The 14,859-nt window shown below is 37.5% G+C and overlaps 1 protein-coding gene across 1 annotated transcript; it reads right to left on the bottom strand.

Annotated features, from left to right (window-relative positions):
* Positions 1 to 8,288: 8,288 nt before the first annotated feature.
* Positions 8,289 to 10,622, bottom strand: LOC126706601 (L-type lectin-domain containing receptor kinase IX.1-like). The gene has a single exon (XM_050406137.1). It carries the CDS (start codon positions 10,520 to 10,522, stop codon positions 8,486 to 8,488), a length of 2,037 nt encoding a protein of 678 aa, XP_050262094.1. The 5' UTR covers positions 10,523 to 10,622; the 3' UTR covers positions 8,289 to 8,485.
* Between the last annotated feature and the right edge of the window lie 4,237 nt (positions 10,623 to 14,859).

Below are 14,859 nucleotides of genomic sequence, written 5' to 3'. Positions count from 1 at the left end.
CTCCTCCTTGATTTAACCACTATGTCATTCACATAGTCTTCTAGCTCCTAGTGCATCATATCGTGAAATATGGCCGTCATTGCTCGTTGATAAGTTGCACCTGCATTTTTTAACCCGAAGGGCATCACAGTATAGTAGAAATTGCCCATGGGTGTTCTGAAAACAGTTTTCTCTACATCCTTTGGTGCCATCCTGATCTGATTGTATCCGCTGAAACTATCCATGAACGAAAACATGGCGCTTCCTGCCGCAGAATCTATTAGTAAATCCATGTTTGGCAATGGGAACTTGTCCTTTGGACAAACTTTGTTGAGATTTCTGAAATCTACACAGCATCTTATCTGGCCGTTCTTCTTCTTCACTAGTACTATGTTGGATAGCCAGCGAGGATGCTGAATAGGCTTGATGAATCCTGCGGCCAGCAACTTCTGCACCTCTTTGACTATCTTCCCTTCTATTTTTGTGTGAAATATCCTGGCAAGCTGGGCCACCGGCTTGGCCTATGGGTCTACATTTAATGTATGCGCAACTAGCTCGGGATCCAGTCCTGGCATTTCACTATAGTCCCAAGCAAAAACGTCTTTGAATTCTTTCAACAGCAGTATCAGTTCTGACTTCTCCTTTTTTGTCGGGCTTGCACTAATTGAGATAGGCTTTGGTTCTTGTGAATCAGACCCTAGGTCAACTTCTTCCAACTCTTCCTCTGCCATAACCTGTGTGTCCTTTTTTGCCGCAACTTCCTCATCCTTCTCTTCTTCTTTTCCCAAACTTTCTTCAGCGACGCAACACGCCAAACTCTTGTGTTGCCCTTTCTGGGTGGGACCCACTTGCATCTCACTCGTGGGCCCCACGTGCCTTCACAATTTATACACAATCCTGCCATCAAGGCCTCAGACCCTGATGCACTGAGGTGTTTCATTTGGCTCTATGGCAGGCGTTTTTTTTTTTTCTTTTCTTCTTCCGCGCCAGTAGTTCTCTTAAATCGGGTTCTGGGTCACCTTGGACATCTTCCCACCTAGGCACGAAAGTACCTCGTGGCTTTGAAACCGAGTTTTCCCTAGATGGAGCCCATTGGTCTTAAAACATGGTTTCACCAAATGAGCTTCTGCCTGCTCGAATGGCGAGGGGTTCGCAGCTATGTGTATCATCCTGCCATTAAATCTTCCTTTCACACATTGGTGGTAGGTGGATGGGACCAGTCGGTGTTTGTGTAACCAGGGCCTTCCCAAAAGCACATGATAGGATACTTCCGTTCTGACCACATGGAAACGAGCTAAAGAAGCTATAAGGCCTACTTTCAACCACAGCTGAATGTGGCCTGCGGTGTACTCACCTCTTCCACTGAACCCCGTTACTTCCATCGGGCATCCTTGGATCTTTCTTTCTGAGATTCTTGCTGCTTGCAAGGTGCTCAACAAAATGAGGTTTACGGAAGCACCTGTATCCACCAAGGCCCTCTTGATGTGGATTTGATTTATGGATGTTGCTAAATAGAGAGGCCTCTTGTGATTCGAGTGTCCCATCTCCATATCCTCATTGCTGAACGTGATTTCTGTTGATTCTTGTAGGAGGGCTCTGTCTTCTGGCATTTTTGCTGACAGGCACTCCACTCCTACCCTGGAGGCGATACTTACCAAAGCTTCCGTGGCTATTTTCCTTTCATTTGCCGTAAGTCCCAATTGGTCAAATAGATTTTTGAACTTGGCACTCTGCTGTAGAGTGGTAATCGCCGCGGCAGGTAGGGCCAAGTTTTCTTCCTCATCCTCTCTTGGGTCTGCGCATATTACCACTACTGCTACACCCTTTCCCTTGTGGTTTGGGAGTGGGTTTCTTTGGACTTCCTGCTGGGTTAGCTCCAATGTGCCTTCTTTAATCCTGCGGTGTACCAACCTGCAAAGCGCCCAGCATTCTGCGGTAGGATGTTGTACATAGTTGTGCAGGCGGCAGAAGCGAGGATCTCTCCTTTCTTCCTCCGTGGGCTCTCTGGAAACCTGGTTAGGTTTAAAGATCCCGTCTGCTATCCATTTGTCTAGCAGCACATCCAGCTCCTTAGGAGTACCCGGTAAGGGTGAGGGCGTATCATATTCCCTCCCTTCCGTTTTCCTTCTCTGCTCTCCAATGGACACTGCCATAGCCTGCGGGGCGTTTCTTTTGTCTGAATTGGGTTTTACAGACTGAGTCGTCTTTCTAGCTTTCTGCAATAGCTGTGCGAACTGGGAAATTGCTAAATTTTCCAGGACAGCTCTGAATTCCCGAATCATGTTGGTCAAGCACATTTCTACTAGGGTCCTTTCTTCACAGTGGTCGTAGCAGTCAAGTGCTATATCCCTGAATCACTTGATGTATTCCATCAAATCCTCGCCATTCCTTTGTTTGGTCGCTTGCAGGGTTGCGAGTGTTACTGTTTCCTTTCCGTGGAAGTACTTAGTGCAAAATACATCCACCATGTCATCCTAAGTTGGGATTGATCTTGGTTTTAAACCGATATACCAGGTATATGCCCGGTCATACAGTGACTTTGAAAACTCCCGCAGACATAAGTCTTCGTCTGCTACGTAAGGGCCAAGGGTATCAATAAATTTGCTCACGTGCTCAACTGCACTTCCCTTCTTGCCATCGTATTGTGCAAAGGCCCTTGGCTCATACCTCTCGGGGTATGGTTTGCTGAGCACCTTTAGAGGGTAAGAAGGTCTTCGTGCGTAAAACCTCTCTTTTGGTGTTCTAGCTCTCTCTTGCTCCAGGAGAGCCGCTACTTCAGCCAAAGTAATGAAGCGTTATTCTGCATTCCGTGGGACACCTCCTGCCAGTGTCTCCTCTTTGTCTGTCGCATGCTCTGGGTCATGCTGGTTGCCTTTCTTCTTTGTTTTGTCTGCCTTTAGTTGACAAATCTCTTCCATCATTTATTGCTGCAAATGCTGCAATGATTGTAATACTTCAATAAAGGTGTTGACATTGTCCACAGGGACTCTTGTCTGAGGCTAAGGATCAGCCCCCATTCTATTGGCACCTTCCGTTTGGTTAAGTTGCTGTTGGTGAGGTGTCGTTGGCCTGGATTCTGCTTACGAGGGTACAACACTCATATTCCGTGTCGCCTTGGACTTTGGTGGCATTGTTTGCGAAGGGCTCTTTTTTTTTTTTTACTCCTATCTGCTTCCCAACTCTCCAGTGGAGTCACCAATTGTAAGGGAGTGGGCCGTGCTAGTGATGTTGGGCTACCTCCTGCTGCATTGAGCCCAAGTTTTTTCTGGATAAGAGAGTCGGGACCGGCCCAACTTCAGCTTAAGTTGGTCCGACTTGTGCGCAAACTAGGTCAAATCTGCCAGGGACGTGTTCACGGCAGACGAAACTATTTCAGATAAATCGTGGCAGACAGACATAATAATAATAAAATAAACAGAAAATATCTAGTCACTTTAATGGGGAATTGACCAAATAGCCCTTAAAATCAATTACAATAGCAATACTATTTGTTTTCTTTTTTACGGAAGAGAAAGAAAAAGAATAATAGAGGACATCAAATGTTTATAAGCATGGGTTAGTCGGAATACTAGAGGAAATTGACCGGAAATTCAATCCATAGGAGCAGAACCATAAAGGGGAGAACATCCCTCCTCAAAACAGTCAATCTCTCAGGAAAGAGTTCTGTCGTAGAGGTTAACAGCCCTGAGGGAAACGGGTCTGAGTGGTTTTCTGCGTAGGTACTTTCGAGTTTTTCTTACAGAGGACCGGATTTCATGAGGGAGAGAAGGGACTAATCTACTGGTGCATGCCCACCTTTTTAATTCTCACTATTTCTTTCTTTCTTCTCACTTCGTTTTCTTTGCTATTTCTTTTAAGTTTTCTATCTCTTAGTCAAAGTTCCGTTGCTCCTCCTCCTTCTGTTCACGGCAAGACCCTCCTTTTATAGTGCTTGCCGTGACCTGATTTTACTGTTTTAACCCTTAACTCCCTTTGTCTGGTCTGGGTGTACTGGCCGACCATTACTGTCCCGTTTGTGTGTTGTCCTCCCATCGCCAGACAAGGAAGAGTATTTTGTTTGCTAGTCTGCCGTGGCACCCTTTCCTGCTATGGTCTGGGTTATTTCTCTCTCCCTATCCCTCATGGCATACACCTAATAGTTCCAACTCAGCTTGCCTCTTTTGGGTAGTAAGCCATCCCAGCAGGACAGCTCCCCGAAAAAGCCTAAGACGGAACCATAAAAATAGATTTTTCCCCTCTCTTCACCACCAAACCATGCCCTCTGATCCTCTAACCCCCCGACCTCACCATGCTCTGTATTGGCTGGGTACAGGCTGGTGGTGCCTGGGCCTTGCGCATGCCTTCATTCCATATGTGTCCAACACTTGCCTGCTACCCATTCATCTGCCGTGATCTGAAGGCTCGCCGTCCGTGTTTTTTGACCTCTTATGTGGGCTGCTCTTTGTTTTCTCGCTCCTCTCAAGAGCTGGGCTTTATTTGGTGATGGGTCTTACATTTCTTTGGCCCATTCCTTGGTTTCCTTTATGTCTTGCAATGTCGTTCTGTTATTCCTGCTGTAATAACTTAATCCTGCTGGGCCTCTTTTGAGCTAGCTGTTTATTCTTTCTTTCAGTGGCTTGGCATGGCCACTAGTTTACTTTTGTTTATGGGCTCCTATGTCCCTTTTGGCTTTCCTTTGGACATCCTCGGCCCGTTTTGCTTTCTTTGGGCTTCCTCGGCCCTTTTGCTAATTCTACATTCCCATGGGCTTTTTACTAACTTCATTGGGCTTCCCTGGCCCAATAACCTTATTCTCATCCTTGGGATTTATGGGCCTGTCATAAACCCCTTACTTTTTTAGTTTGCATTACTTTGGGCCTGCGGTGGCCCTTTCTCGCTTTTCTACCTCATATACTGCCCATGAGATGCTATTTCTCTCTTTCTGGGCTTCTTTGAGCCCAGTTACCTCTTCAAGACCCATTTGTTTATTTCTTGGGCCTGTGATCCATTATTCCTGCCGCTTGGGCCTAATGGTTTTGCTGTCTGCCTTGTCAATTCTTTGTTGCCCTTGTTATTGAGCTTTCTTTTTTTCCACCTGGGTTCTCACAAATGGCCCTCAACAAGACACAATATGAAAAAAAAAAAAAAAAAAAAAAAACTGTAAAAATGAAATCTACACGAAAAACTGGGTAAGAAGAACCTGGACTGCAAAAGGCAACCCTGGAGAAAAGTCAACGAGCGGTCAAAGTCAACGGTCAACGGTCGGTCAAAGTCAACGGTCAGTAGATGACATCACCAAGATGACGTGGCGCTGACGTCAGCAGATGACTGGATGATGACGCAGCTAGGGTTGATGTGGCACTAATGACGTCACGGGTGACGTCAGCTAAAACTGAAGACGGCGCGTATGGCACGTGTGGTGCTGACGCAGAAGCTTCAGGCGACGTGTGAGGGCGCGTTCGGTCTCTGATGACTGTGAGGCTTTCACCAATGGGTAGATTGGTTCAAGACGATCTGAGTGGTACCTCCAAAAATGTGATCGGAGCAATATTCGCGGCGGTGATGACACGTGCAGTGATCTGTGCAGTGTTGGACTCCTCAACGACAATGGCTGCAGGTCCGGAACCCGAGGACAACAGCTGGAAGACGTCGGAGGTTCAACGGCAAGAGGCTACGGCGACTATTGTGATGGCGGAAGCAATGTTGAGAGTGGAGTAACACCAATAAAGACAAAACTGTTAAGAAAAAGTCAGAGCAGTGGCTCTGATACCATGTTAGAAATATTGAATGATTGTATTGTATTTCATAATCAAAGAATATACATGAATGCCTTTATATAAGAGGCATATGTGTGCGGTACAAGTAAGCATATGTGTGCTGTACAAGTAAAGTATAGTACAAGTACAAGTGTGCTATACAAGTAAACTAGCTAGGCTTAAAGCCCATAACATAATATACGTTAACAATTAATATTCTTAAAATTTCATTTTCTTTATATATTATTCCTTCATTGTATGTTATGAGTGAGGGGAGCCACTATACTATGTGTCTATACATGGAAACGCCTGATAGTGTGTGATATCACTTTAAAAAATTTCCGATGGAACTGTAGGCACATGGAACCTCTAGTTGTGCTCATTTTTACACCATTCAGTGGATCAGAGGTTTAGGCCTATTTGGTAGTAGCTTTTAAGTATTGTTGTTCAAAATGATGTGAAAATTGTGATTTAAAAGTGTTGTAAAAATATGTGTTTAAAGTACAGGTAATGTAAAAAATACGTTTGATACCATGTTTCAAATAACATATTTCAAAATGTGAAAAAATAAAATTGCGTGATATGCGTATGTATTTCTTTTATAAAAAAAGTGGTAACTTTCTAACAAGTGCAATTAATTTATTAATATTTATTAGAGGAGCACACGTGAGAGAGAAAGGAGGAAAAGAGAGAAAGAATAAAAAAAAAAAAAAAAAGATGTGGTATGCGTGCAAGAGAGAGAGTTGTAGTTATGTTAAGTCTTATCAAGTGGGTCTCACACTTTTCTAAATATTTACAAAAGCGCCATTGAATAATGTTATTTGAAAATTGAAAACTGGTAGAAGGAGTTTTCTAAATTCAATGTTTAACACCTAAAATGAGAAACGTAACTCAACGTCTCAAACACTCCTAAATGAAATTCCTTTACAAAACACTTTTTTTTTTTTTTTCACAGTTTTCAGTGTTTAAACATTGAAACTGTTATTCCTAAAAAAAAAACATATTTGGTAGACTTTTTTTATTTATTTTTTAGAGTTTGAGTTATGTTATTCAAAATATGGTGCTTAAACACTAATTTTAGAAAGCTCCTCATACTAGTTTTCAATTTTCAAGTAACATTGATCAATGACAATTTTGTAAATATTTAGAAAGCTACTCTTCTTCTTCTACTTCTTTTTATTTATTTATTTTATTTCTCCCTTATTTCTTCACTTTTAAATTTCTTCATCTCTCTTCACCTCCATTACTTTCATCTCATCTTTCTCTCACACAAATCCAGACATCAAACCCAGATTTCTTCATCAAATAAAATCCAACATCACTGATTAGAAAAACAAAAACCTAGATTTCTTCATCTCTCTTCTAGGATTTTTTTTTTTTTTTGGCAAAGGATTCGTTATTTTTTTAGAATTGTAATGAGAGTGGGGGTTTGGATGGCAGCTTCAATAGCAATTTTTCTGGGTTTGGGATTGCACACAACGGCCGAAGGACCCTTTTTTTTTTTTTTTTTTTGGGTTTTGCTTCTTTCTTGCGTTGATTTGTGGATGATTGGTTTTCGTATTTGCAGTCCTGAAGGAGAGGTTTTGTAATGGGAAAATGAGGGAGTTTCTCTCTCTCTTGAAAAAAAATAAAATAATTTTTACTGTGTATGTCGAAAACACATACACATATTTATACCTAATACACAATTATGTTTTTTCACATTTTAAATGTTATTTGAAACATGATACCAAGCGCACGTGCACACACACACACATATTGCATTATAAATACTTTAAACACATGTTTTTACAACACTTTTTAAACCACAATTTCACATCATTTTGAACTACAATGCTTGAAATCTGCTACCAAATAGATCGGTTTCCAAATGATTTTTTTAGCCTTTTATGTTCTCTCTCTCTCTCTCTCTCTCCGCCGAGTTGTTTTGGTTGCCAAGGTGTTTGGTGGCTGATCTTAGTGATGGGTACATAGCCAAGCTTGGGCATTGGATGGCCGATTTGGGTGTTGGGCAGCCGAGAATGATCAAGGATGATTGATCTTGGCCGTTGAATTTGTGCTTGTCTAACTTTTTTTTTTTTTTTTTTTTGAGGTACTGTGCTTGTCTAACTTAAAAGTTACTCTTGATTCTTCGAAGAAGTCAAAAGTTATATACCGAGTTTAATTGCTTAATTTTTCACCTATACTACCCTTTAAAGTTTAAAGAAAGATAAAAATCATAAAATCAATGCGGCAACTTGTCTAAAATGAACGAAGTATGACTATAAATATGATAGGGCAGCAAGTACAACAAATAATAAAAAATGAATAATGCTAGAGATACAAATTATTTTACAAAAATTTTTACAAACTGCTGAGGCGGTGAGTGATTGGTAAATGAAAAAAATGATATTAACGGTGGGTTTAGATAAAAACTAATAAGAGGTTTGTCACATCAATATTTTGTAAAACTTTCATAAAATAGTTTATGTCTATAGCATTACTCATAAAAAATTGACATGAGCTCATGCCATAATCATTCAAGTGTGGTTTCATAAGTCATGTGCAATGCATGAGTATATATATTATATTAAATAACTCTAAAATCAATTTCATTTATTACACAATTTAAAATAAACACCTTACATTTATTCTGCACTCACTCAACATATAACACTCTTACTTAAGTTCAATAAAAACAAGTTTAACTTGTAACAAACAAAAAAAAAAAAAAAAGCAATGTAGGTGGATAAGCAACAAAGTGTGCTTTAAACTACAAAGAATTGGTGATGTCATTTTGTAGAATTAGTAGCACCACTAGAGGTTGAAAGCAAAGTTGTAGCTTCATTCACTGTTGGAGTACGATATAATGACAGAGGGGTATCTAATTGAAGAAGAGGCAATGGAGCTTCAAAATTGAGCACTTGAATTGCTTCCCTTATTGAAGGCCTACGATCATATTCAGAGTGAGCACACCAAAGCCCTACATTCAACAAACACTTCATTTGTTGTTCATCAAAATTTCCACCCAACCTTTGGTCAGCCGCATTAAGAAGTACTTCTCCTCTTCCATGGAGCTCCCGAACCCACTCCAACATGACTATTTGATCTTCTGGGGCCTCGTGTATGACTGGTTTTCTTCCACAAGCTAACTCCAATGCAACAATTCCGAAACTATAGATATCTGATTCTTTATTTGCCTTTCGGGTTATGACACATCTTGGGTCCATATAGCCCTGGGTACCTGCCAAATTAGTAGTTAGTGATCCCCTAGCATGGTCCACAAGCCTAGCTAATCCAAAATCCCCAAGTTTGGCATTGAAATTTGAATCAAGCATAATATTACTTGATTTTATGTCCCTATGCAACACACAACTTTCCCATTCTTCATGCAAGTAAAGCAAGGCTGAGGCCAAGTCTTGTACAATTTTGTACCTCACTTCCCATACCAATAAGGTATCTTCTCTAAAAAGATGTGAATCTAAACTTCCATTGGGCATGAAATCATAAACGAGTAATAGTTGTCCTTTACTTTTTTCATGACACCATCCAATGAGTTGCACTAAATTCTTATGTCTCAATTGACCGATAATTTTTACTTCAGATACATACTCCCCTATGCCCTGTTTAGACCCTTCTAATACCCTTTTGATAGCAACAATAGAGTCTAAGGTCCTTAAAAATCCCTTATAAACCTCACCAAATCCTCCTTGGCCAAGCTTTTCTTTGCTGTTGAAATCGTTTGTCGCACGAGCCAATTCATCATACGAAAACCTCCTAGGTCCGACTTCCCTTTTAAATTCTTCATCAAGGGCATCATCATCTTCATTACCCCTCCGTTTTCTCTTCCACAAGGCAAATAGAACTGTGGCCAACCCACCAACCAAAATAAATACACCAACAATGACGAACACGGGCAATTTCCATGTTCTGATGAGCCTAGAGCTTGGGAGGACTGGATTGGGGCCATTTGGGTCGGTATTGTTATTGTCAATTTCCAAACTTGAACTAAAATTCCAAGAATGAATAGTATGTATAGCATAATTATAGCCTGTTGCGGCTGAGAATCCAAAAGTGACCCATTCAGGTAGGTGGATTCTCAAGTCAACAGTATAAGAAAGTGACTGATTTACAACAACATTGTTTTTAAAACCAGTGAAGACAACACTCAAATTATATGAGCTAGAATTGTAACTAATCCAAGCTTCATTTATTTTCCCCTCCATAATAGTAATATTACTCAACCATGACGCATTAGCAAAAGATTTCATAGAGTTGATATCAATACCTACATGTACCTCAGGCGGATCCCATTCATTGCTCATAATATCGAACTCCACCGCAACAAAACGATTACTCGTTGAGTTTAGGTCAAAGAGACCCAGATAGCCACCTTTGGTACCTGTAGGTGTTTTGGAACCGTTAGGTGCGAGGAAGAAGGCCATCCCGTCTGCATAGTAATTTTGATTCTGCGAATCAATGACAAAGGAAAAATGCGTAGCGAAATCTGTGAGTTTTCTAGAGTTCTTGTCCCACAGGTGCATGGGTCTGAAATACGTGGCTCGACCCACCTGCCATGCCACGTTGCCCGTGAGTTGAATGACTTCGTGTTCATCAGCGTAAGCGTTCTGTTCATATGATATGTTAAGGTCTGAAAAACTAAAACTAGGAAAGTTGAAGGACAAGGCACTTGCAAATGTAAATGGGGTTAGTACAGAGAAGAAATTGGTGAACATAAATAGAGAAAAGAGGATGGAAAGCTGTCGAAATCGAAAATGTTTGATCGTGAGGTTGTAAACAGCCATGATTGAAACCTTAGTTGAAAACATCTGTTAATGAAACTTTGAAGTGTGGTTGGGATAGATATTGCAGTTGTACTATAAATCAAAGTAACGTGCATATGTATAGAGTCTTCTAAGAACAAGGTCAGTCAACGTTCCCTGTAAAAAAAAAAGTCATTCAACGTTTCCAGGGAAAAGGACATGAAACTCCCTTGCAGGACATGTTGCTTTTATTATTTTTTTGAGTAAAAAACAAAAAGGGTTTAGGTGAGGGGAGGTTTCATCCTACCAGGATCAGAGTAAGCCATAAGCATCAGAGAATCTGAGAATGTACAAGTTGCTTTATTATATATAAAAAAGAACATGTTGTTTATCTAAAACAAGTGCTTGCTGCTTAAAAAAAAAAAAAAAAGTGCTTGACAGCTTGTTGCCACGTTAAAAAATGCAATTAAATTAGTACTCAGTTGAATCATTCCGTTAAACTATAATTGAAAGGAAAAAATAGGAAAATATGGAGAAATTTGACATGCATCCGAGGCATGTATATATTATTAAATTACATGTTCACACTGGTTTGTATTAAATATATTATTTTATTTTTTCTTAAAAAATATTATTTTATTCACATGTTCACACTGTAATGAATATATTATTTTATTGTATTGTTTATATTATTTTCTTGTGTTAAAAGCTAAAATAAAACAACTAATGTTGATTGTTTTGTAAAATGAAAAGATAAAATAGATAATGTAGCTTTTTGTGAAGTCTTATTGCTAAATTTATTGCTCCACCAATGTGGATGCTTTGAGTGCATGTAATAGCTTCTCAGGAAGTACAAATACAAATATTTTGTTTAATTTTTTGTGTTTCATTTTATACTCTACCAATCACAACTTGTTACATATTCATTTGACATTTCTTATAAAATAATCAAACTTTAAATTGGTAAAAAATAAACACATGACATACCGTGATTTTTGTTTTTTTGTTTTTATTTATTTATTTAATTTTTTTTTTTATCTAGAGATAGAATTCTACTCTGATCTAATCTATATGTATGTGTGTAAAGTTCACTCTTAGAAATTTGAACCTCGACTCTTACTCTACACTCCACAAAATACTTATATTTATGAAGGGACTTTCACGCCAAAAGTGTGTGGTAATTATAACATACCATTATTAATAGAGCACAGAGTAGAACACAAAAAAGAATATAATATTTGTATTAAGAAAAATATTGTACATCATTGCCTTAATAAATGCCAAAAATAATTAAATAGGACGAAAATGCATAGCACTAGCCATTTTATAAAAAACAAGTTGATGACCCGCCTGAAGACATGAAATAATTTTATTTCATTCTAAAATAATGTTAAGGATACAAAATTTTTAACATTGACAAGTTTTGATTAGAACATTGCTTTCGTAAGAGCATTCATATCAAAGATGTTACTGCTAAAATGCTATTTTATAACTCAAAATACTAAAATAGGCTCTATATCAAAGTGTTATATTTAAATATATATATATATATATATAACTCTTAGCTACAATAAACTGCTAGCTAAAACTTAAATTAAAAAAAATTAAAAAAAATGATGGCATGGTATGTCTCCTCCTCTCTTTCTTTTTTTTTTTTTTCTTTTTTTTTTTAATGGTGCTTATTGTATATGATATATTATTTTATTGTGTTATTTATATTATTGTAATGTGTTGTATGCTAAAATAGAACTTTTGATATTAAGTGTATTTTAAAGTGAGTTATTAAAATAGATAAAGTGAATTTTTGAGTTGTTAAAAGCTATGTTTTGATGTGAATGCTCTAACAGGCCATTAGTGACATCATTTTTATTAGCAATAATCACAACATATGGCCTTAATTGTTATGAAAATTTTTGTGTTTTTAGATTTATTAATTTCCAATATATTTCCAGTGTCATCTATAGAACAGTACATGCTCAAAATTAGGCATTTAAATAAATTAAATGTATGAAATTAGTCATCATTACAGCCATTTACCGAACAACTATGGAGAATAAACTGGCAAGCAATATATTATTAACACTCTGACTTCAAGACATATTTTTGTTCTGTGAATAACCAAAGAGACAAAAGAGGAGAAATTGTGAGATATTTTTTACCAAAACTTGTGCTTTATATCATTTTCTATGCTCATAACTTGCTATATTCAAAATCAAAAGCTACAGAGAGAAATTTGTGACCCGCACTTTTCAGTAAATTTTTGTTTGAGTGAAATCGACGTTAGGAAGGCCGAGAAATAAGTTTGCAAAAAATGACAAAAAGTGTGCAACCTTTTTTTTGGGTCCAAAATTAGCATGAGGAGCCAACCTTGCATACAAATTTAACACAAATCATGCTTGTGGTGATTCAAAAAGTTGGTAATTTCATAAACTAGCATGGTTCCATCCTTGGGTGCATGGGTCTGAAATACGTGACTTGACTCACCCACTGTTTTGCCAGTAAGGTGTTAGTGAATTAAACTGCATACTTTTCAGGGTAAGCTCCCTCATATGATATGTTAGTGTTGGCATAACTAAAACTAGTTAAGTTGAAGGCTGTTACACTTGTAAATGTAAATGGGGTTAGTAGAGAGAAGAAATTATTGATCATAAAGAGATAGATGATCGATGATGAAAAGCTGTGGAAATAGGATTAATGTTTGATCGTGAGGTTGTGAACAACCATGATTAAAACTTTGGTATTGAGGTTGTAAATACCTATTATTGAAACTTTTTGAGTGGTTTTAACCAAAAAAAAAAAAACTTTTTGAGTGGTTGAGATTGAAAATTTGAGATATTGCATGCAGTTGTACTATAAATCAATGTAACTTATAAGTAATTAAGTGTCCATTTGATAAAGATTATTTTTTTCAACTTATTTTACTATTCAGCTTATTTTTGCTATTATTTATGAGTCTCACTGTACTTTTTGGTATTATTTATGAGTCTCATTATATTATTTTAGTTAATTTTTACCTTTATTTACTGTACTTTTAACAAAAAGTTTTCAGTTTCAGCAAAATAAGCGAATTTCAAACTAAACTAAGTGAGCGTTTGGATTTGCGTTTGCGTTTCCACGTTCACGTTTTTAGCTTCCTTTTTTTTTTTTTTTCGGCGCATGAACAGTAATATCACATGAATTCACTGTGCAGGAGACAAAGTGTACTGTTCATGGGTCCCATGGTACTATTCATATATTTAAAAATTATTTTGCTACACTGTTTTCAGTTTTAGCAAAAATAAGTTGTATCTAAATGGATCCTAAATGTAGTGTACTGTATAAGAGCAAAGTCAGTCAACGTTCCTAACCCACTATTTTTTTTTTGGTACTGTGTGAACATAGTATAAAATGCCTAGTGTTTTTTTTTTTTTTTTTTTTTTTTTTTTAAATGACCATATTAACAAGTGGTTGTACGAAGTTTTTATTTTTTATTTGGTAAATTGTAGGAAGTTTCTACAAAAAAAAAAAATTGCTATCTATTAATTAATTAAGGTGACAACTAGCACGCTAAATTGGACCGGACTTATCACTAACTTAAGGAAGAAGAAGAGGAGAAGGATCCCATACCTAATTGCCACCAGGATAGAGAAATGTAAAATTGAAATAGGACTTTTCAACAAAAAAAAAAAAAAAAAAAAATTGAAATAAGGCCAAAAGCATAGAACTACTCATTTCCTCGACCTTGTTGCTTGTCTAAATTGACAAGTGTTTTTTTTTTTTTAATGACCAAATTAAGTTAATTAACAAGTGGTTGTACGAAGTTTTTATTATTTTTTTTGGTAAAGTGGTGGTAGGAAGTTTCTACGAAAAACAAAATTGCTATTCATTAATTATTTATTATTATTATTATTATTTTTTGATAACTAGCACGCTGAAATAGACCAGACTTATCACTAAGTTAAGGAAGAAGAAGAGGAGAAAGATCCCATACCTTTTTGCCGGCCAAAATGAGGATATACCTCTTTCGTCCAAAAGTTCCAGCAAAATATCCTATTTCTGAAACTATTTAAGGATATGATCCTATTTTGAAACTCAATTTGTTTAAAATCGAGTTTAATAAGGAACTCGAGTTCCTCGAAAAATTTCAAGTGAAATTTTTTTTTTTTTTTTAGTTTGATTTGCCTATAACTCGATTTTCTAAAAATAGAGTTTTACATTGAAACTCGATTTTTTGAAAATTGAATTTCAAAATAGGGGCATATCGTTAGATAGTTTCAGAAACGGGCCATTTTGCTAAAACTTTTCAGTGAAAGAGGTATATCCCCATTTTTGCCCCTTATTGCCGCTAGGATAGAGAAATGTCAAATTGAAATAGGACTTTTCCACTGGCGGCTCCACATGCAAGTCAGGGTGGTCACAAGATT

The sequence above is a fragment of the Quercus robur genome, chromosome 11, assembly GCF_932294415.1.
Source record: "Quercus robur chromosome 11, dhQueRobu3.1, whole genome shotgun sequence".
Lineage (NCBI taxonomy): Eukaryota > Viridiplantae > Streptophyta > Magnoliopsida > Fagales > Fagaceae > Quercus > Quercus robur.
The sequence above is the reverse complement of the archived record's forward strand: the minus strand, read 5'-3'. Positions and strand labels throughout refer to the sequence as shown.